Here is a 24003-nt window from a genome sequence, read left to right as displayed (position 1 = left end):
AGGGGTTTGGGCTGTCTGTCTCAGGGCTGAGGTGAGGAGAGAGGACTCCCCCCAGCCCTCTCTCGCCGCAGCAGCTCGGGACCAGGTGAGATGTGCTTCTCCCCGGCTGCAGCAGCTCCAGCAGGGCTGGGCCGGGCCGGGGGAGGGACTTCTCTCCCCGCCTGCCTGCACAGCCCTTGAGAGCCTGCTGCACAGCCGCTCAGCTTACAGGGAACATAGCTGCCGGGCAGTGAAGTTCAAAATGGTGATCAAATCAGTCACCGTGGGGCATTGTGGGACACCTCCTGGAGGCCATTAAAGTCGATAAAAGTAATACAGTAGCTACACTGACACTGCGTTGACCTAAGTACTACACCTCTCACAGAGGTGGAGTTATTAAGTCAGCATAGTGGGTGAGTTATGTAGGCGGGAGCAATATTTTAATGTGGACACTTACAGAGTTAGGTCGACATAAGCTGCCTCTCATCGACCTAACTCTGTGGTGTAGACCCGGCCTTGGCAATGCTGCTCTCCTGACTGGGGCGGGGGGAGGGAGTGTTACAGTTTCAGAGCAAACACTTAAATATGACCTTATAAAATGGGATATAGATATAAGCAAGATGAATGCATGCAGCGACTCACAAGCATTTCATAAAGTCTAAACACATTTTCATATCTCTAATACCTATTTTAACAATACTAACACACAGGTGAGCCAGACTGGTGTCCAGCTATGCATTTGTCAGTGTTCAGTGTGGCCTAGGGGCCTTGGCATAAGCTGGCACCTGGTCTGCTAGCATCACTGCATGGTCTAATGGCTAGGGCATTACCAGGCAGGGGGACAGTCTCTGTGCCTTAATTCCCCATCAGTAAAAAGGGGATCACTTAACTTCCTCCGAGTGGTGAGTGTGAGGTGCTCAGATACCATTGTAATGGGGCTATATAAATAGAGTGAGAGTGAGTGATTCATTATACCAGCGGTTTTCAACTTTTTTTCATTTGCAGACCCTTAATAACTTTCAGATGGAGGTACAGACCTCTTTGGAAACATTAGACATAGTCTGCAGTCCTCCAGGGGTCGACGGACCACAGGTTGAAAACCACTGCATTATACAATCAGGTTACATTTCCTTAGCACTATTTATCCTGTGTGCTGAATGAGGCAGGGGTCCTGTGGGGGAGGGGAATCACCTTAATTCTGGCATTTCTTAATTGTCAAGCTCTTGACTTTGCTGCTGTCATAACTATAAAGGGAAGGGTAACAGCTCTCCTGTGTACAGTACTATAAAATCCCTCCTGGCCAGAGACTCCAAAATTCTTTTACCTGTAAAGGGTTAAGAAGCTCGGGTAACCTGGCTGACACCTGACCCAAAGGACCAATAAGGGGACAAGATACTTTCAAATCTTGGGGGGGGGGGGGAGAGGCTTTTGTTTGTGCTCTTTGTTTAGGGGGTTGTTCGCTCTTGGGACTGAGAGGGACCAGACATCAATCCAGGTTCTCCCCATCTTTCTAAACAAGTCTCTCATATTTCAAACTTGTAAGTAAAAAGCCAGGCAAGGCGTCTTAGTATTACTTTGTTTTCTCAACTTGTAAATGTACCTTTTACTAGAGTGTTTATCTTTGTTTGCTGTACTTTGAACCTGAGACTAGAAGGGGGTCCTCTGAGCTCTTTAAGTTTGATTACCCTGTAAAGTTATTTTCCATACTGAATTTTACAGAGATGATTTTTACCTTTTTCTTTAATTAAAAGCCTTCTTTTTAAGAACCTCATTGATTTTTCCTTGTTTTTAGATCCAAGGGAGTTGGATCTGTATTCACCAGGAGTTGGTGAAAGGAAGGAGGGGGGAAGGGTCAATTTCTCCTTGTTTTAAGATCCAAGGGGTTTGGATCTGTATTCACCAGGAGTTGGTGAAAGGAAGGAGGGGGGAAGGGTCAATTTCTCCTTGTTTTAAGATCCAAGGGGTTTGGATCTGTATTCACCAGGGAATTGGTGAAAGGTTTCTCATAGCTTCCCAGGGAAGGGAATTAGCTTGTGGGAATGGTGGCAGCGGACCAGATCTAAGCTGGTAGTTAAGCTTAGAAGTCTTCATGCAGGCCCCCACACTTGTACCCTAAAGTTCAAAGTGGGGATACAGCCTTGACAGCTGCCCAAATAACTTTTTTTATATCAATTTTTTAAAATGTAGTAATACTTATATGTATTCAACATCACTACATGTGGTAGCAAGAGGAAGGACTTTGTATCCTGACATCTTTCAAAGCACTCAGCTCATGCTTACAGTACTGCATTATTCGTGAGTGGTAAAGATATATGTTCTATACTAAAATGCTACATTAAAAGAATGTTAGTAGAGTTACAAAGCACAAGCACTCAAAAGAAGTTGGGAAGTGCTCAAATTAAGGTTGCCATGGAAGAAAATAGTGATCTGTGCTTGATAGCAAGCTTGATCTGTGCACTCAGACACCACCCACATGCTGATATCACATTGCACGCCATCTGATATGAAGAAATAATAAAAACCTGGCAAGGAAGGTTGTTTTTTTTTATGTGGAGGCACTTGAGCCCTAACCAGATATGCAGAAAAATGTAGAGTCATATTGTGACTCAGGTAGGGTGACCAGATAGCAAGTATGAAAAATTGGGACAGAGTGTGGGGGGTAATAGGCACCTATATAAGAAAAATACTCAAATATCAGGACTGTCCCTATAAAATCGGGACATCTGGTCACCCTAGACTCAGGGCAGAGTATATTGAGTCTGGCTCAAACAGTGAATTTGTTTAGAAGAGGCAGCAAATTAGACATCTCTCTAGCATCTATGTGATCTTCCTTCCCTGTGCCATCTGTAAATGAAATGTGAAATCCTTCTGTGTTTAAGATGGGTGCATCGCTATTGAGCTATCTGCAATTCATATCACATGCCAGTTTCTTTATTTACAGTGGAGTGGAGGAGGAATTAATTAAAGATGCTAAAGAGAATCAACTTAATTAATTAGGAAATGCTTCAGCCAAGACAAGCCGCCACCCTGTTGTGGGAAAGGGTAAAAATCTGATTGAGATTCGAACTCAGAGTGAAAGTGAAAGCATCGATTTCTTTCTCTCTGCAGGCGAATATTTTGTGCTCTAGAAAAATGAAGAAGGATAAGGCAGGGCCATTGACTAAGGGTGTCATATTCACACCAGTGCAGATGCATTATAGAGGCCAGTGCTTGGATGGTATATTACATATCCATCACTTCTCATTGGCTGTTTTTCCAGTTTGACAGCAGCTTTGTTGTAGAGTTGACAAACAGGCAGGCATGTGCATTCAATGTTTTGAAAAAGATCACACTGCAGTCATCTTAATCCCATGGGTGCAAAAAACAAAACAAACAAAAAAACCTCCCAACAACAAACACAACAATACACAACCAGTTTGGATGTTCTTAGCCCCAAGTGTCATAGCACTAATATATCACACTGTCACACCAACATAGTCCATGTAATAAGGTATATTGGTGTATTGTCTGTACATGCATTAAAGGCTTTTCATACTGCTTAAACTTGGTTATCAATGACTGGTACACTGCATGTAAGTGGGGATAGCAACAATAGATTAGAGACTGGGAGGGAGAATTTACTTCCACCCAATGCAGATTGAGGGAGCTGTAGATAAGGCCATTATTCTCCTTTCTGGCCTGCTCAGTGCACTTGAACAGCATATTTTGTTGTACTTTTATCTTGCTTTCATCATATTTATTCCCCCCTCTCCCAACTTCACAGCAGTGGTACTGAAAGCTGGTATTGCTATCCCAAGGGAGACATTTTAAGTTAATTAGTTTGGACATCAAGCACCATTCAACTTTGAAGTATTTGGGATACAAAGCAGGTGCAACTACCTGAATACATCTAAATATGTTCCACTTTCTGTGGGTGACACTGATAAAAATGCCCCTACTCCACTAAGTTCTGCTCTTTGGGCTAAACTGGTTTCATTTGCACTAAACATGTAGTGACTGTTGCAGAAACTTAAAAAAAAAAAAATAAATAAAGACAAGGACAAACACGCTTCCTCTTAAGCATGTTTACATATGGCTGCCAACCAATCAAGTATTGTTTTGATAATTTTGGGGCCAAATTTTCTGCATGTGCAAAATGACAATTGACAGAGCTGGTCAGGAATTTTTCCATGATAAGGGGTTTTTTTTTGGTGGAAAATACTGATTCATTACAATTAACTTATTGTGGGAAAAGTCAAGGTTGATAAATTTTCTCTTCTGAAATTTTTTTGGAAAAACGTTTTAAAATAGTCAAATGGCACATTTGAACACTTTCTAAATTAAGATGTCCATTTTTCAGTTCAAAAGACCTTCTCCTTTTTGAAGTTTAAAATTGATTCTCTAGTCCAGGGATTTTGTCTACATATACCAAATGGCCTATGGTACTCTACAAATAAAATTGATAATGGCCACGTTTTGCTCTCCATTTCATCAGTGTAAAGAAAGAGGTAAAAAGAGGTGGGAGATAAAGGGAGGGTAGAAAGTAGGCTATTTGCTCTGTTTTCACAATAATCCTGATAGAATTTGTTGTTCTTGTCATATGTAATTTGCTGACTTTGTATAATCCAAAAATAAATACATGTACAGTTTGTCAAAAGCATGCTGAGTGGTTGATTGAACTAGCAAATAGGCCTTGATGCAGAAATTCTTACTTAGTGCGTGATAGATAGATAGATAAAAATACTGTATCTAGAAGTGTTTATTCACCATAACTGAAGGGCCTAACTACACAAGATACAAAGCAATGGAGAATCAATTACACCTGTGCAAAGTGACTGCACTGTAGAAACATCACATACTTGGGCAACACCATCAGCCAGGACATCTGGAACAAAATCAATAAAGCCAGGAACACCTTCAGGAGCTTAAATACAGTCTGGAAATCATCAAAAAACAACACCAAAACCAAACTCAAGATTTATCAGCCCTGAATACTTTCAACACTACTTTATAGTGCAGAATTCTGGGAAATGAGAAAGTATGACATATCCAAACTGTCTTCATTCCATACAATCTGCCTCAGAAAAATCCTCTGTATCTTTTGGCCCAGAACAATCTCAAACCAAGATCTATTGACACAGTGCATCCAAGAGGATCTGAGCACCATCATTGCCAGGAGGCATTGGAGATGGATCGGTCATGTGCTTCAGAGGGAAACTGATTCCATCACCAGAATAGCAATAAGATGGACACCTGAAGGCAAGTGAAAATGAGGCCACTCAAAAACAACATGGTGAAGAGCTGTGGAAGCCGAGCTGAAAAACCTGGGGCACAGCTGGGGAACCATTGAAAGACTTCCCAGAAACTGACAGGAGTGGAGGAGCTTTGTCACTGCCCTAAACACCAGAGGTGTAATAGGAACATGATGATGAAAGTGACTGAGAAGGGTAGTTAAATGTTATCATTTTATTTAATCATACTTGACTAGTGAAGGACCTGAGGGGGAGACTTTAAATTACCTGATCAGATTGCTGTTTGGGGGCCGGTTTGGCCCCTTGTGAAAATTAGAGAAGTCTGAGGGCTCCTTTAACTTCTGGCCTCTTGCACTGGCTCCTAAAGGACTGTTCCAGCTGATTCACTGGAGAGCTTTTGGGCTCTAGTCATTCTCTCTCATCCTCCGGCATATCCCTGATCTGACCTCTATGCTGGTGGGGCAAGAGTGGGTGGTATAGAGCTACTCTATGCCATTGAGGGGATTCTCTCCACACTGGGAGAATAAATTAAGACTCCAGTTAGCAAGGTACTTAAGCATATGCCTAATTTTAAGCATGACTTCAAATGGACTACTCATCTGGTTAAAGCTACTCGTAGGCTTGGATCAACCAAATTGCACTTGCACAGGGACCCCATCTCAGGGGGGCTCCAGCCACTGAGGGGAGATACACCTGGCCAGGGCCAGGGTAGGGATGGGCTGGGGCATAATGCACAGTGGGCCAGCGTCAACAGCCCAGAAAGGGGAGCTGAACCAGCCCCGTGGGACAAGAGCCACTGTGGGGTGGGCTCCCTATCCTCACCCCCTGGGATTTGCCAGGGGCAGGACCTGCTCCTCCACAGGGCTTCCCATCCTTGGGGACAGGGAGTATGGAAGCAGGAGGGAGAAATTGACATAGTTTTGTGGGGCCCCTAAATTCTTTAATTGGGTACTTGTTGGGTGTGTGCTTAAGTACTGGCTTGGGGGGCTGCTTTCCATCAGTGGTTCCTGATTTGGCAGTGTTTGGCAGCCACTTAGCACTTAGGGCAAATTACACAAAGGGCAAGGCAATGGAAAAGCAGGCCAGAAGTGATTTGTTGATTAGTTATGTATATTCTTGTTCTTAACATGTTAAATACAAATGCACTGGGAAAAATAAAAACGATAAATAAAAGTGTTTAAATTGTCCTTAACCTATTTGTTCTCAGTTCCCTCCAGAATAGCCAGAGGAAAGGGAGAGAATGAGACTGTAGTGAAGAAACGATGCCACAGCTGTATCTACTATACTTCCTGATAGGGTTAAGAGACAGAGCAGCAAGTACATTATTAGTTTTCACTGTTTCATTGAATGAACTACAAAGACAGTTTTTCAGAGTGGCGTATATCCACCTAAAGGGGTGCACACAAAACTTATATCCCCTCTGAAACTTCCCATGATTTCTGCAGAAATTATCTGTATCACAGTTTCAGGGCAACTGCACCTGGGCTCCCCATCTGTGGTTACTTTCAGGCTTCTGCCTCCCAGCCATCACTTCTCTTGAGCAAAGACCTGTGCCTCACTCCTTCATGACTGGGGAATCTTTAAGGCTGCATAGTTCTCTGCCTACACCTCCAGCAAGCCAGACTGCGTAAACAGCCCAAGACTGCTCTTTGCTTTCTCTTTGAAGCCTATGAACAGCGCAATTGCCAGGAGTTACAAATTACCACACTGCTCTTTCTAAGCAACTTCATTTATTCTTAAGGTGAAAGCATTACACAATAAGCATATTACAAACAATAAAATAACTTACATGCATGCTAACAACCTTTCTAGAGACCACCCCAACTCCATCCTTGGGCTTGGGTAGGTGTCAGTCCTTCAAATCCACAGTTGGGTTTTCCTTCTGGATACAAGTTCTTACCAGGACACAGTCTGGGCAATTTAGCTGTTTCTTCATATAGCTTGGACTTTTGATCTCCAGGAACAGGTTACCAGCAGACAGTCACTTTCTCCTCAGGGCATAGCTTCAACTGGCTAGGTTTTTGCATAACTAGAAGTGGGGACTTTTCCTTAACCTCTCCCTAGGGATTCCCCAGGAAATTCATTTAAGATTTGTTGTCCCCAAAGTCCATTCTTCTCTGGCACATTTTCAATATAGTCCTGTTAACTCCCAGGCCTCACATCTGTCATATCTCCTTCCTAGAAAGGTTACATACATTCCTGGCCTACAATAATACATAAACTTGTCATTTAATACAGCGGACTCCAAAGAAACTTAAACTTATTTCAATAAGGTTTTTCAAAGGATGTGGCAGGAACTTGCTATAGCTGTCACACTCTGAACTATAGATTATCAATAGAGAGAAGGGAGTAGGTTTTTAAAGGTATTTAGGCACCTAAAGATTAGATAGGTGCTGAGTGGTATTGCAAAAGTACTTATGTGTCTATGGGCATTAGTTGCCTATGCACTTTTAAAATTCCCAATAGGAATCTTTAGGTCTGCATCTTTAGGTACCTAATTGCCTTGAAAAATCTGGTTTGAGATCCTTACAGGAAGCCTTCAATAGCACTATTCCATCCAACCCATTTTTAGCGATGCCACCCATCTATAGGGGTAGCCCAGATTTTCGTGGGTCGGTTTCTGTAAGGACTAATTTGCCATGCCTTTATGAGAGAATTGTAAATGTATTTCTGGTAGGATCTTATTGAATGCAAACAAACAAGTGTTCTCCAAGAACTAGCTCCAAACTCTATCTATGACTAACATCACTACAGTGGCATAGGATTTTACTGTAAAATACAGTGGGATTTTTCATTGACTTTCATAACCATCTTGATGTTTTGGGGCCCAAAATTACTGAATTGGCTGGGAGTGCCCACTTCTGCTGGTGAAGGAGGTAGGGGAAGGAATTTGAATCTATGACAACTGTCCATTGTCTCTGCTACCACAGTGGGAGAACAAACCAATGCTGGACAGCAAGGACTTAAGCAGTCACTTACAGTACTTCTTTCTCAGACCAGTCCTGGGGATGGTTTTTGTGTGTGTAAAGCAGTTATTTTAAAACTTTTTTGCTAACAAGTAGCTAGCCCTGGGATGCTGGGACCCCTGTTGGTGGTGGTGGTGGGGTGGCTAGTAGCTGATTTTTGGCAGTAGGGGAGAGTGGCTGTTTTGGGGTGGGGGAGAGAGTGGCTGGGTTCTTCTGCATTTTGAAGGTGGCAACCCAAAGGAAGCCCCTATACCCCCCGCCGGGGGCTCTGTGTGGGAAGCCCCTATCTCCCTCAGCTCAGCCCAGGCCTGGGGGGAGGGGCAGCCCTACCACCCCCGGCTCCACCTCCCAGTAGAGGTTCTGTCGGGGCGAGCCTACCAGCAGGTCGCGGGCAGACCCTGTGAACAGAGCCGGGCTTTGCATTGCAGCGCCGGTTCGCAAGTGGAGCAGGCAGCTGTATTAGCAGAGCCGAGCCATGCTTCCGCTCGGGATCAGCTGACGAGTGAGGAAGTAGCAGCTGCAGCTGCTGAGCCCTTAATAGAGGCAGAGAGAGGAGCGCTGAGTGACTGACCCCCGCCCCCCCCCAAAGCAGAGTCCCCCCTGATTGAACCCAAACCCTGCAGCTAGCTACATTTCCCCCTGTCCCAAGAGGGTTGCAGCTGAGGGGGCATAGCCCAGGCCGTGTGTAGTGTGCAGAGATGGCAGGGGTCGTGGGAAATGGAGCTCAAGTAAGTGTCTGTGTCCAGCTGTTTGCAAATCCAGCAGTAGCACTTTTGGCGGGACTTTCCTTTCTCTTCTACAGCGTGCGTGTGTCAGGTCCGTCTCTTCAGGGCATGTTTTATTTGTAGTTGGAGATAGCCCCGTGCTTGGGGTTGTTTTTACTTGTAATCCCCCCCCCCGGAAAGAGCCTGATTTATTTATTTATTTATTTATTTATGCTGCCTCTCGTTGCGTAGAGAATTGCCCCTCTTCCACATCTTGTCTTTCCTTTAACGTAGAGAGCCTGTTTGGTGGTGGTACCAGGCCTGCCTGGCTATTTTTCAGTAACTTTAAAAAAAAAAAAAAAAAAAAACCAACCAACCAAACAAAAAACCAACCCTATCCCTTCTTAGTTGCAATTAATGGTGCAAAGGGCATGTGGGGGCTGGGAAAAGCTATTCTAGAGAGATTAAAGGTGAATCAAACCTCTAGAGTTTAGTTTTTACTTGTTCAGTGTTCATGCAGGTTAAGTTACTGGAGGGGAAAAAAATTGCACTGAAAAATTGCTTTAGTCACTTGCTTTTGCTGGGGTTAGACTCATGAAGTTTACCTTCACTTTATACTCCAATAAAATGTATCACTTACTTTAAATAAACTCTTATGAACATAATTGTCTGTCCAGGTGTAAATACAAAATGCTTTTACTCCTGAGAGGTTGTTATTAGTATGTTTCTCTTACATGAAAGACCCATAATCTACTAATGGTACAAACTCCAGATTCTCTCCAACCCCCCCCCCCCCCCCAAACCGGTAGTGCATTGTTTCTTTAATTGTTGTATTTACAATGGATATGTTTTTAAATGTGTTTCCATGGGGAGCACTTAGAATGTGTTTCAGATCTGATGTTGCTCACACAATGGTAGGAGAAAGTTGTTTGTAAAAATAAATAAAATAAATAAATCACATCACATGCAGCTGTTGTGAAATTAATACAGTGAATTATTGCTTCTAAAGACAGTTTACTGGCCACACCTATGGAGTTAAGTATAATTGTTAACCACTTCAGTGCAGCTGTATGTTTTGCTGAGGCATTCCCACAGTCTGTCCATACATAGCTATACAATATGTATCCATAGTGCATACAAGATTTGAAAAGGAAATAACTTTTTATCACCTTTTGTGTCTCTGTAAAACCCCTGATACTTGTCATTTTACCTGAAATAGAAGTTTCCCTTTCTGTGACTTGTGTCAGGCGTTGTAATGATCTATTGTCTGGAGAGCTCAAGAGTTGGGAATGAGTTTATGGAGCTTTTCAGGTAATAGAAAAGCCTATAAATAAATAGGTCATGGGTTCAATTTCACCCACGTTGGTAGTGCTTGACTGTCTTTAGCTTGTGAGGGCATCTTTTGAGATCTTCAGCTGGTGTAAATTGTCATCTTCTCCATTAGCTTCAGTGACAATTTACACCTGTTGAGAGAAACCACAATCACCCTTGTCACTAATAGGACCCAGACTGTCAGCTAAGTTTGACTGAGCCACGGAGAGTGCATAGTCCTTTGACCTTTTCGAGGACGAGGTGTACAAAGAAGATAAATCCTACCGCAAGGGCTGTGTGCATGGAGGGAGAAAGCTTATATTATTATTGATCTGTATAATTTTTTATGGATGATTAGAGGACTCCCCTTTCTAAAGGTTTTCACTTGTTCCAAAATCACTAATTTCTTTAAAGAATAAATGAAAATATGAGGTTGGGAGGGGAATAAAATGTGTTCACTGTGCTTACTTTTAGCAGAGAAACACATGTTCTTCATATTATAATGTCATTTGCTTATGGGGAGACTTTCAAAGGGGAGTAAGGAACCCAACTTCCATTGCTTTTCTGTGGGAGTCAGGCACCGAACTCACTCCTTTGGCTTTAAATTTCCCACTTAAGAATTAGTGTGTGCCCTGTTTTTTGGTCTGACCTTTTAAAAAACAAAACACCTTTTATATGAAAATACTACATCATTGTACCAAGAGTGCTTCACAGCTAAACATTTCTCTAATAGGATCATTCCTTTTACAGATATTTTAGTTAAGTGAATTCCATGTATTGCTTCTAGAAATGGTGATTATGCAGGCAATTGGCTAACTTTGCAGCCGTTGTAAGAAACTGCTTCTGTGGTCATTGTGGTGTGCTGTGGCATGGAATGGATGATTCTTCCTTCCCTAGAGGCTGATCATATCCCTACTAAACTAAATACTTTCTTAATTTGAATGTGTTCTGAGTGGTATGAAGTTTGTTTCAAAACATGACTCTCTTTCAGACATCGCATATGAATATTAGCTACAATGTATTTTTAATATCTGATTCTCTCTTCACAATACTCAATTAACGGGAGAACACATGAGCTTCTAGCAGTATGCAGGATAATGCTCAACTGACTAGTAACACTCTCCAGATGTATATTTCTGTGGCAGTGAGAGTGCATCAGTCTTTGGATTTTTCATAAAATTTAAACATGATATATACTATTTGGAAACATTCTTAATGGAATTAATGACACTGTATTGAGTGTAACCACACTGCTCACAATGCAATGTCATTGTAAAATGGTCACAATAAAGGTAATTTGTGTTATGCTCTCCAGTACAGAAACTATGTGAGGAAAGAGGGGCAAGTGAAGCTAGTGAAGGTGACCATGTCAATTTAAAATGTGTGTTTAAAAAACCCCAAATTCTTCCCTAACTTATCAATAACTATAATGGTGTGAAACATTCACAATAAAACCTGAAATATCACACAACCCATCTTATTTGGGGTTTTATTATAAACTTTCTAAACTTGATCCAGGTTGGTTACCCCATATAGGGCACCAAACAGCTGTCAGATAGCAACAACTTTTGGTTACTACCAACCCTGATTTGGATTTGAACTAGAAAACTAGATATGGAAGGTTCTGGACTCAATTACTGATCCTCAGCATTTTCCAGTCCCCTCAACCTTGTTGGTTTATAGGATATCTGGGGAGCAGTTTTATTGACAATAAAAAGCAGTCTTCTATCCGAAAGAGCAAAGGAATGAGACTTGGTCATTATGGTGCTCCACTCTACCTAGGTATTGCAGTGGGCTGGACAGCCACCATTCATTTCCGTATCTATGAGCAATGGGAATGTTGAGGGACCAGTACTTGAAGGCTGATCCTTGCTATGAAGGAAGTGGGGCAGCGGAGGGGGGGGGATATGGCAGGGACATGGCAGGGACAATAGCTTGTATTGATTCCTGGTAAATTGTTTTGAGCTGGAAGTAAAAACAATTTTGGAGAAATCTTATTAATACATTACTGGCATTACCATAGCACCTGGGAGTTCTAGTGATGGATGAGGATCCTATTATCAAGGTGTTGCCTTTCTCCATAAGAAGTTTAATCTATAGTAGTACTACTATAATCTGGATTCTTATAGTGAATGTCAATACTGCCTTTCGAGTGGTTTGAAAAGTCTTTTCAGGAAGCATTCTTCCCCTGATGTTGAGTCCTACTGCAATGTGTGGCACTCAGGTTGGGCAGACACTGATACCCAACTAAAATTAAGTTGGGGGGGGGGGGGAGAAGGGAAATTCCTCACTGAAAAAGTGAGTTTTAAATTAAAAAAAAAAAAAAAATTAATGCAAGAAGCTGCTTCCACTGTGAATACGGTGAATGGTCAGGAATTCACTTTTCTGTCTCGGGTATGGAATTTCACCCTTGCCCGGAGAAGCTGGTGGAAATGTAAGAAATTTCACCTGCAATCAGATTTGTGAATAACTTCTTATAAAGCAAAAATTGAAAGTTTTCTACAGGTCTGTGAACCAAAGTTTCATGGAGATAATGCCTTATAAAGGTGCTGAGAGGCTTTAATTAATGTTCTTAAATCCTTGGTAAAACACTGTGTTAATAGTATAATACTTTGCATTAGCATAATTTGAGCAGAATGTGTTGTCTTTACCCAAGCTGGATTTGACTAGGATACTGAAGTTTAAGATCCCTTCTGTTTTAGAAAGAATGCCAGATGATCCTGAAGGAAGTACAAGTGCTCAGGAGTTCATCATTCTTGAGGTATCTTGCTCCCCCCTCTGCAAAAAATGACAGGGAGAGGAAGGGCAGAGTCTAAATGACATGTATTCCCATTAATTTTAGGAACCCATCTGGTTACCAATACGTAGGCTCCACCAATACAGAGGCTAAAGAATATGGAAATGTCACCACGCTTTGGGAGCATGCACTCGGCCTGGTCAGAGAGAGGTCAAGAGTCGAATCTTCAGATGGGTTGAGCAAATTAGGCCTTTAGTGATTTGACTGAGGCCACACAGTGAATTGATGCCAGAGCTGGGATTAAAATAGATATCTTCTGACTCCCAGTCTTTTACTGTGTCCCCTAGACTTGAGACCACCAAATTCCCCTTTTATTTCTACTACTGAAATTATCCTTCACTTGCTGTCCCGATCTCTTTTGTGATCTTGGGGGGCAAAATCGTAGTGTACATTTCACCTCAGAGGTGGCTGCGTTTCAGTGGTGGATTGACTGAATCATCTATTTATTAAAATAGATGTCTGTGCATGTGCATGTATCTTGTAAAGTGCTTTATGGTCCTTTGGGATGAAAGGCATTATACAAGTAAGACGTATGCATGTAAGATGATATTTATTGTGTGTGTTTTTTTTTTTTTTTTTTTTTTTTTTTAAAAGAGGGCTTCCAATATTTCCAAGTTATTAGGATGTCAGCTATCCAAAGAAATCCCTTTTCTTCTTCCTCCTTGTAGTTCTAAAAGGCAAGTCTGTGTCTTGGTACTAGAATTTATTGCAAGAGCCATGATGAAAGATGTCATGAAGAAGAGGGAAGAAATTGCTAGGCTGAACTTTGAGGTCTCTATTGTTCAGCTCATGTATTCAAAGTAAAAAATTACTTCACTGTAGTCAGCTATCTTTCTCAGTTGAAGTTACTGAATAAGAATGAATTAAAGGGGATGCAATATTGTATTATCAGATTGCAGGCGTTTTAAGACTGGATGAAACACAGGGATGATTTGTAAAGGTGAAGAATACATTGGCAAGTTGTCCCGTAGGGTTGATTATATTTCAGAGAACATGAAATATTATCAAAACAGAACATGAATTACTTTTGTTGTTAATTTGTTCCTTATCTGGAATTTTAATGGTTGGGCATTTTGTAGACCAACTGTAAAGGGGACTCTAACTTAGCATTTCAGTTGCTTAGAATTAAATATTGTGAGACCCAACTAAGCAGCAAGTTGTCATAAAAGGCAGGATTCCTGCAGTGCAAAACTTACAAATGTCAGCTTTTATTTTTTTCATAATTCTATTGATTTTTAGTAGCTAGTCAGGGTTGCCATTTCCTCAGTGTAAGTGGCTTACTGGAGAGATGATCCAGCCTAGATCTAGAATTCATTATAGCTAATGTCTGGCATTCCTGCTCTTTGTTTTAGGTCTCATTCCTTCCAAGACTCCCCACTAAGACTTCAACCACAATTTTTGGAGTGTAGCAGGATATATAAACATTGCCATCCTACCGTGTGGGGATATTGGGGAGGTATCATTGGCCACTTCATCCTGGCTCAGAGACAAATCCTAGTAGCCTACATACTTTGCTACCAACAGTTTCCCTAAAAAAATATTATAAACAAGGGCGTGGTATTGTCTGAGCACAGGACTGTGAACCAGGAACTTCTGAGGGCTTAGCTTAGTTTTGGAGCTGATTTGCTATGATGTTAGCTTTGTTACTGGTAATTGGCAATTTACTTGGCCTTTCTGATGTTCCCCAGTTATACAAATGGGGATAATATCTGCCTCAAGGATGTTGTGAGGACTGACTGACTGTACCGTGCTTTGAAATTCTGGCCTAAATTTTCAGAAGTAACAATGATTTTGGTTCATCACATTTTGGGTGCCTGACCTGAGATGCATCAAAGGGTTTAGAAAGTGTTGAGCCTTCTGAAAATCAGTTCCATCTAAGGTGCCTCAAATTGGGCACCCAAAAATCCTTATTCACTTTTGACCAGTATTAATGGGAAATATTATATTCTAAATTAAATTACTAACATGCCAGCAAACATGGATTTCCCCAAGGTAGGAAATCCCAACCCAATTTACATTCGGCTATGAATTAATGACTGTTAAACTGATCATAGCGGAAGAAAAGTGAGACTCTGGGTGGAGTCCATAGCATTGAAGCTGATGTAGCTTGGAAGGTAGTAGTGACTGTTGTTATTTTATTTGCCATGTCATTAGATCAATGAGAAGAAGCAGTATGAGAAACTATAAATTGTTCATTTATTAAATAGTTCCTCTTTTTAATTTGCAGGTGTCCTACATTAGTCAAGATTGCAAAGAAATTCCAGAATTTCTAGGAAGAAAATATGGAGGTATTGCAAAAAGGCTAGACCTCAGTTTCAACTTGTTAAGGTATGTGACAATGTTTGGTTTCTCAAGTGCAGTATGAGCAGAATTAGGCTGTGCTGCCAAAAGTGAAATATTTTCCACCTTTTCATATTTTCAGTTGCTATATGCATGTCCTTTCTATTTGGATAAGGATAAAAAAAGTATATCAAATTGTCTTAATTGTTATCAAATCATATATTGCTATTTTAAAATAGTGGTACTGTTTTTATAGACATTTATCTTCTATTTAACACGTTTGGTATGTGTGGAGGAATAATGAACAGGTAAGTCTATCAAAAGCTTTTAGCATCAATCCAAATAATACACAATGCAAAGTTTGCATTGTTTTTATTTGCTCTTTGCTGGAAAACAAGCAAAACAACATTTTTCTGTGGGGAAAAAATGGAGAATGAGTCCAACAGTGCTTCACCAGTAGCAAAGTTACAAGTAAGTGTGCTCTCCTTTACCCCATCTTCCTTGCATGTTTACAGTTGTGATCTTCAAAGTTCTGGGATATTGTCTTCCCAGATGGTGTGTTAAAATGAATTAATACAATCTAGGCATCAATATGTATTTTTTTTAACTCTTAAAACAAAACTCTTCTTATGGAGAAGGCCTCTAAAATTTAATTCACCATAAAGAATTCCATAGGATTGTGCAAAAAACCTATTGAAAGGAGATGTTTTTCTTTAACCTGCATTGAATTTTACAGCAGTTTTGAATAGAACCCATTGACTTCATCCTTAAGTTTTACTGGGCTGTTGTATAAAGGTTACACTTTCCAAATTTGGAATTCCACAGTTTACTTTGGCATAAGCAGGTTTTTTTCCTCCAAATGTGGTAATGGTCTTATTTCCATGGGCTTCAATTGGAGCAGACCCTAAGCCTACTTCTAAAAATTTTCAGTTGAAAGCAAGACTGTAGAATCTTGTTCTTCTAATAAGTGTTAGCTACTGTTTTTAATTTATTATAGATGATATCCTGTTTCACTGTAAACTCTGAAGGACTGATTATGATCTCAGATATGCAAGAGATAGTGGAGCAAAACAGGCATTGAAGAACAGTCTGTGCATTGTAAATACTAATGACTCTTATTATCTAACGTTCTACTTACTTTCACTGAGAAGGATGTCCTCTAAACCAAAACAAACTGTGAACATGAAACACAAATTTGTTAATGGGATTGTACAGAAACTGCTGCTGCTTCTCAAAACACTTCTAGTGTTCCTCATGTACATGTGTTTAATGCTTAAAAACAGGATTACTCTTCTGTTCTTGGATTTACCAAAGTAATGGACCTGGGCAAAGACTTTGTTCTTTGTGTTTTGTAGATTTTGAAGAGTAATTCCTTTCAAACATTTAGTTTATTCCTGAAATATTTAAGCAGCACTCGTTTGTAATGTAATCTTAAAGAAGCTTTGCACAGGAACAAAGTGCACTGAAGTTGCCAATGCATTTGGGGGGGGGGAACCCCTCGCAATACTCTTGAATAGTATCCTCGCTAGGAGGGAAATCCTCTTAGGGAAGAGGGAGAAAATAGATAGTAGACCTCAAATGGACTGAGGTAAGTATGTTACTCTAAAATCTACCCATTTATCTCCTTGCTCACCTTCGATCTAGGACAGTGACACTTTGTGATACCATTCAAAAGGCTTAATCCTGCAGTGGATGGAATGAAACTGTAATCGCTAAAACTGTGAGGACAGTTGGCTGCTTGCAATGGTGGAAATTAAGGCTTACGTTGAGAAGGAAAATGGCTTCTCCTAGTCACTTCTGGCATTAGTTTATTTTAACAAGAGAAGCAAAAGAATAAGGTCCCCTTGTTTATTACTGTTTGAGCCACGATAGAAATACAAATTCACATACAATCAACACTTGAGGTATGATGTGTCAAGTATTACTGTACTCTGAAAACCTGGTGTATCATTGGTTATAGCATAAGACCAAAAACAAGTTTGTGAAAGTTCATAGCCTTAAGTGATGTGCGTTTGGTGGGGATGTCATGGGCTTTGGCTGAAGTAGTTTTCAACAGTGAAATTTTTTCATCCTACTTAAACAAATTTCATTTGCTTGAAGAACTGACAATGCTGTAGTATAGTGAGGAATTTTCTGATTTAATAATAGTGATTTTATTAGAAAATGTAAAAAGCCTGATTTGGTCTCCTTAAAAGCCATTTTTGGGGAGATGAGGAAGGAATGCTAAGATACAGAAAGTTTCTTTGAGATTTAGCTTGATGGGAGAAAATCAGTCAGTCCACAGAAGACTGGAATGGTATTGCATCCTGTCAAGGGGTCATAATAAAGATCAGGGGAGTTTTGTGTTCTGCTGGCAGTTTAATTTTATTTCTGTCTTGTAATTTATGGCAGGGTGCTTTCATTTGGGATAGTCCTCCTTTCTTTTGTATACAAATCTAAATAACAGTTCTTGAACTTTGCATTTTGACCATTGAGAGGTTATTGTATCCGAAAAGGAAACATCCCATATCTCATATAGAAATGGCTGATATAACCGGAATGGTGGTTACCATCTGCTAGACAGTTAACTACTTGAATGCTTGCAAATTTATAGATTTTTAGCATTTGGTGTGCATTAAAGATTATAGGATGGGGAGAAAACAAGAAAGAGATCAGATAGGAGAAAACTGTTAATTCAGTTTATATTGCGAATGAAACAAATGGTAGTATGTGTTCGTTTAGGGCCCAGTCCTATTTTTACTGATGTCAATGGAAGCAAGGCAAGGTGTAGCTTGCTAAGGGATCATCCTCACACAGTAGACAAGATGCCTTAAGAGTTACATGGCCAGAAAGGGTGATAAAAGATGTCTCTCAATCTAGCAATAAAAGTAAGACAACTTAATTGATGCATTACAATAGGAAGCTTTGTTTTTTAAAACTAAATTACTTGCAATCACATCTTATTTAACATCACTATGATAAAACTAGTCAGTGAAAAATAGCATTAAGAGAAAAATATCTATTAAACATAATGATGCTTGCAGCTATTTTCTGCTTTATCCTCTGAGAGGATTATGCACTGCTGTTTGACCAGGTGACATTCGATTGCCAGAAGCAATGGTGCAGATTCCAGACTTGTGATTTCTGGCATTGGATTCTCCTCCAGCCTCTTACGTTCATCCAGGAAATATAACTTTTTTGTAGGAGGCTAGATTTCTAATATACTGTGTAGATATTGCAAAATGGCTTCTATTATGGTGAATGTGATGCATTAGATGACTTGTTTCTTAATAGAGAATATTGTGGCTTCTTGAACAGTTTTTTTTTAATCAGTGAATTGTGCAGGTACTGACTGGCAATACACGGTAAATAACTTCACAGCAGACATGAAGACAGGAGGTAGGTGAGTACCTCAGTTAATTATTCTTGAGGCCTTTGACAAAGTAAATACAGCATCTGTGCTGTCAGTGGAAAGTAGGTGAAAAGCAAGTGGTGTTTGGTGATTGACTGACAAACATGATACATTCAAGGAAGTAGGGAAGGATCAGCCAAGCATGCTGGTTTGTAATAAAGAATGGTAACTCAGAAAGTAGCTGTGAACAGAACTTGCCGCTATCATGATGTCTGTTGTGCATGTCTCTTGGAAATAATTGTTAATGAGATGCACAAAATGAAGTTACTTTCCATTCGTTTCTTTGGTTCTTCTCAATTCTGGTTGGGATGACAGTCCCGTTTAGGTCATAATTAAAAAAAAAAAAAAAAAATTCAGATCAGTTCAGCTGACTCCAGAATGTTTTTAAGAATGAGATATAACACATTATTAAAGATCCTTCTGGTGCTTGGCTGGAAATAAGCTTTTAACTCTAGGTGGTGTTTCTTTTTGTTGTTATGACATTGGGTTTTTAAATTTCCTATATGTTCATCTGGACTTGAAATTCATACACTTAGAGTTGGGAATGACAGTTTTTCTTGTTAGATATGTTTACCACTAGATTGGTGTGGGCATCTTCTGTCATATAACCTGAGTGTGACAGCCATTTTGAATCTGTGTTGGGGTGGAGATGGGAGTGGTAGAAGAAGGATTCTTCAATTTCTAGCCTTAGAAATGAGCTATTTTCCCCCACAGTAATGTTTAAATACTCCATTTGGCAGCAAAACATGTGTGTTAGTAATGGCTGCTGAATGAGAGCACAATAAACTGTTCAGTCCATAGTTCTCATAATATGTAGAAAGCGAGTGTACTAGTCTTTATTTGAGACAAACAATGTAGGGGGCAACAGCTGAAATGCAAAAGTAATGAGGCATTGTTTGTTGAAGAGATGACTGCTGGCAAGCTTCACTGAAGTGGGTTTGAAGGAGGGTAGTTAGTTGGGGGAGCTGGAAGCCAGAAGTTGCCCCTTGTGTAGGGGTTTTCCTGAAAGGAGATAGTAACTAAGAGCTGAGAATGAGACAAAGTGGCAAATAAGCAGAGAGGATAAGATGAGAAGCAGAGAGGATACAGGAAGATGAGATGTAGGATGAAGTGCAGAGACCTGTAGATAGTAACCATCCATCGTGTACGTTTTATCAGCTTGAAGAGAGGGGAAAAAAATTAGAAGTTTGATTTACTGTTTCAGCTGAGTCTGTGCTAGTTTTCTCTTCATACTAATGATTAAATGGATTCTGGTGTTTGGGTGACACACATGATCTGTATGGGTGCCATGTTAAGTTAAATAATATTGCTGATTGACTAATTGAGAAGCCAGTCTAATTCTTTGCTCAGTGTTTGAAATTTGTGGATTTCCTCCCTTTTTCCTTTCAGAAATTCCCTCTGGTTTTAATTGCTGAAGAGGAGGGAAGGGTATTTCTCAGCTCTTCGCCAATGAAGGAAGATTAATCCAATAATTGGGCTTATTGAGATATATCTATATCTTCCCCACCTCCCCAAGGTGCAGATTTTCTGCTAGGAGCATGAATAATTTATTGTGCTAATAGCCACTGTTGTGCTGGGTGGGCATGTATGCAAAAATATAGCCCTGAACCCTAGTTCTTACTCTGGAATGCTCCTCCATGACTCTTGTGGCTTTGGGCCTGTGGAGTGTTGTATCCGTGGGCTATGGTGGGGAGCAGGAAATTCTTTGCCTCTGTGCTCCTCTTGCCTGCATGTATGTGAAAGTTCAAGATAGAATCTGTCCCCCATTTTAGAGGGCATGTTCTTCTTGGCTCCAAGGAGAGTTTTATATTTATTTCTGCCTTTTTCCATCCTGCCATTGTTGCCGAAATAAGACGCAGAACAGGGAGATGAACAACATAAGTTTAAAAAAAAAAAAAAAAAAAAAAATCAAGATAAAGCATGACTTGAGACTGATCTTTATAGCGTTTAGAAATGTTTAAGAAAATGCACTATTGTTAAAACTTTTTGATGGGTTTATTTATAAGGTAGAGAAATATTTTCACTGTAATTGGGTAACTCTTAATAGTAGCAATTGCATATTTATCAGTGTGAGGGGCTGTTATTAATGTAGCTGTCATGCACAAACACATTTCTTCATTAAATCCATTTAGTATGTGCATTATTCGGTCTAGAATGTCACCAGGACATCAAAGCCCCCTTAGGCATAAGAGCACAGTGCCCTGCTGTGGCTGCAGAAAGGGCTTGATCAATAAATGTAACATGTTAATGCAGAGCAAATAGAATAAAAGATTTCTTTGACAAGACATGAAAAATCACCTTGTGGCAGCTGGCATGGTGATGCCATTTCAGCAGAGACACTAGCAAAGTTGATCTGACAAGTAAAGAGGAGAGATGATGGTTATAAGGTGCTTTTGTTTCAAACTTCTTTCTTGACCTGTCAGGATTTGAAGGAGCCTGAATGGCCCTTTTTTGTCATGTGAAAATTGTAGACTTAGGCAGTTATGAAGCAGTTATCTCTTCTCAAATTGTGAATGCTGCTGTTTAATTGATTCACTTAGCATTTGAAACTGTCACGCATTAATAATTGCTAAATCCTGTAGATACTGCTCCAGTGTGTCATGCTTAAATGTGTAGTTATCAGAAAATTAATATCCTTAATGAACCGGTGCTTTCAAACTAGCATTGCATGAAATCTCTTATGCCCTTTCATTTGCTGAAGGTAGATCAGCCAGTTTTCAGAAAAACTCCTCCTGACACTTTGCGCCTTTTTTTTTTTTTTTTTGTGTGATGCCCAACAAATGCCAGCTTTGCTTTGGGTACATAGTGTGCTCAATGACAATAAATATAGTAATTATACTGGAGTTAGTAATTAACATAATTATAGTCAATTACGACAAATACAGTGCAGAGCTAAATAAATGAGAGGGGAGAAATTAGCAAGCTAATTGATTTATCTTACATGCTGCTGCTTTTGCAACTGGCAGTTACAGATTTTTCTGAAGGAAAAAAGTATTGTTTACAAATACCTGATTGTGTTTTGAAGTTATTCTGTCTTCCATCTCTTTCCCACTCCTTTCACATGTTTAAGTGAAAAAGATTGAAATTGGAGAAGGGGAAATTGCTGTTTATCTGCATCAGACTGAATATTGAATCTAAAACAAAACATGCGTGCCTTAATTTTTAAAGTTAATGGTTTATAATTTTTCTGAGTACTAAAGAAAAAAACATGACCTCTGTATCTACACAGAAGAAAATGCAGCTATGCTCATTGCTATGGTAGCAATTAGTGGTGGATTATTTTCATCCTTTAGGTGTGGCTTGAATTTAGATATACACTTTTGCTCTGGGTTTGTTACTTTTTGGTTCTCTCTGATCAGTACTGCACAACACAGAGTAGCTAAAGAGAGAACTTGAATCTTTATTCAAACAGTCAAATAGTGCTGGTACAATATGCTCTCATTTATCCGTTCTTCAAATAAAATGCTGTTCAGACAACCATTTGGACCACAACAGACACACAGTATTTCAATTTATTCACATTATAATTGCCTATTTATAGACTGTGTTGGCTGAAATAAGAGTAATGGAGATCGGTGGTTAATGTATTCCACTTTCCTCTTTTTCTTTCAAGCAGTTTATTATAAGAGAATGAATGTATTTAAGTATTGAAGATTGTGTATCACTGTTCTGATTTTTAAAATACTTAACAGTAACAGGATTTTTGTTTTAAAATACCTTGTTTAGAAGTTTTAAGCTTAAAACTGTACAGCCCTTTAAAAATGGACTCATATACACTGACCCCACCAAAGAGATTACGTAACACTAGAAAAGTAATCTTAGTTATGCAAAAACTAAGTAGCATCAGAAACATATTGTGCAATCTGTCCAACTTAAATGTGTGAGTTTTCATTTAGAAGTGTGGGCAGTTACTTAAAGTTTATTCCTGTGCAAATATTGCATGATCTCCTGAAGTATTATGTTTTTAAAAAGCATTAAAATGCTGTCAGTGTCTTGGAATCATTAAATGTACAATAGCAATGTATAGCATGGTCCTTATTTACATTCAATTCATTGGGAAATCAATTTGCTAAATGAAATATTTTGTCATAAAATTTTATTTTGTTTATATACAAGGAGTCATTTACATTTAATAAACATGTGAGACTTTATCTGAGAAACCATTGTCTGTAAATTTTAAACAGTATAGATGCAGAAAGTCTCTCTATTAAGAATAATTATGAACTAGTCTTACCCTATTGGATGGGACTAAAGACCAATCTGGTGATGGTTCACACTTGTATGTTAAGGTGAAGGGAGAGCTGTTTAGGATAGAACTTTATCAAGTTTGTGCATATTAAGTATATGCATCTGTTGGAGGAGTGGAGGGAAAGAACTTCCAGGTTTTCCAATAACTTGTATAATTTTGATCTGCAATATTTATTCCAATATTACTGGTAGATCTAGATAGGACATATCATGTGATGTGTCCTCTTTATTTTTGTCTCTCCCCCCCCCCCCCTTCCTCTTTCTGATAAGCAGCATTTCACGAGGGAGTAGATGTGATCTGGATAATGTATGAGGGAAGTCTCCTCTTTTAAGTTGGACCATATAGTAAAAATAATTAAATAAAAATAAAAGATTACTTTCTTAATATTCAGTAGCTTTAGAAGTAATGGCCAGTTAAATACTATGTATGTGTTCTAGTATTTGGTAAACTTAAAACTTGACTACGAAAGTTGTCTTTTGGAAAGATTTTTTGCTTGAATATAATAAACATTGCAAATATCTGCATGTAGCTTATGCGCTTGTGTGTGGTGTGTGTGTTTTTTTTTTTTTTTTTCCACCCTCTGCTGTGGATTACTTCTAATTAGTGTACTGTTGAGCCACAAAGCAACAGCAAGTAAACTAATTGCACAATACAGTGCAAGTTGTATTTTTATATCTAACTTTAATTTCAGTTGACCACTCCAAGGACACAAATTCTTCCTCCCAGCTCTCAAAATATGCATAATAAATAGGTAAAGAAATAAAACTTAGTCTAAAATATTTGATTTCTATTTGATAAAATGTCACTGTATCACATGTACCTTTTGAAATCCCAATAGAAGCTCTTCTTGTCCATTGATCCTTGCTTGCCTTTTTATGGCCACACAGTCAGTAACTGGCAACAGACTGTGAAAATGCTGTAGTTTATATATCACCGACCCCCCCAGTGCTGGCCATTATCCATTGATTTAGTGTATGTGTCACATCAGAAGCAAAGAATTATATTCTGTCCTATATTCTCTCAAGAAGGTTTAACGTTGTGGAAAGAGTCCTCTTGAAGCATATCACATTCCAGAGTTGGGGTGAAAACTGCTTT

General features: G+C 39.5%; 1 protein-coding gene across 1 annotated transcript in view; it reads left to right on the top strand.

Annotated features, from left to right (window-relative positions):
* Positions 1 to 8874: 8874 nt before the first annotated feature.
* Positions 8875 to 24003, top strand: part of LRMDA (leucine rich melanocyte differentiation associated) — a 950360-nt gene continuing 935231 nt past the window's right edge. The window contains exons 1-2 of the mRNA XM_065408750.1: positions 8875 to 8904; positions 15216 to 15316. Coding sequence (XP_065264822.1) covers positions 8875 to 8904; positions 15216 to 15316 — 131 coding nt within the window. The remainder of the gene's footprint in view (positions 8905 to 15215; positions 15317 to 24003) is intronic.

The sequence above is a fragment of the Emys orbicularis genome, chromosome 7 (assembly GCF_028017835.1).
Source record: "Emys orbicularis isolate rEmyOrb1 chromosome 7, rEmyOrb1.hap1, whole genome shotgun sequence".
Classification (NCBI taxonomy): domain Eukaryota; kingdom Metazoa; phylum Chordata; order Testudines; family Emydidae; genus Emys; species Emys orbicularis.
Note: the sequence above shows the minus strand (reverse complement) of the source record. Positions and strands in the feature narration are given on the sequence as shown.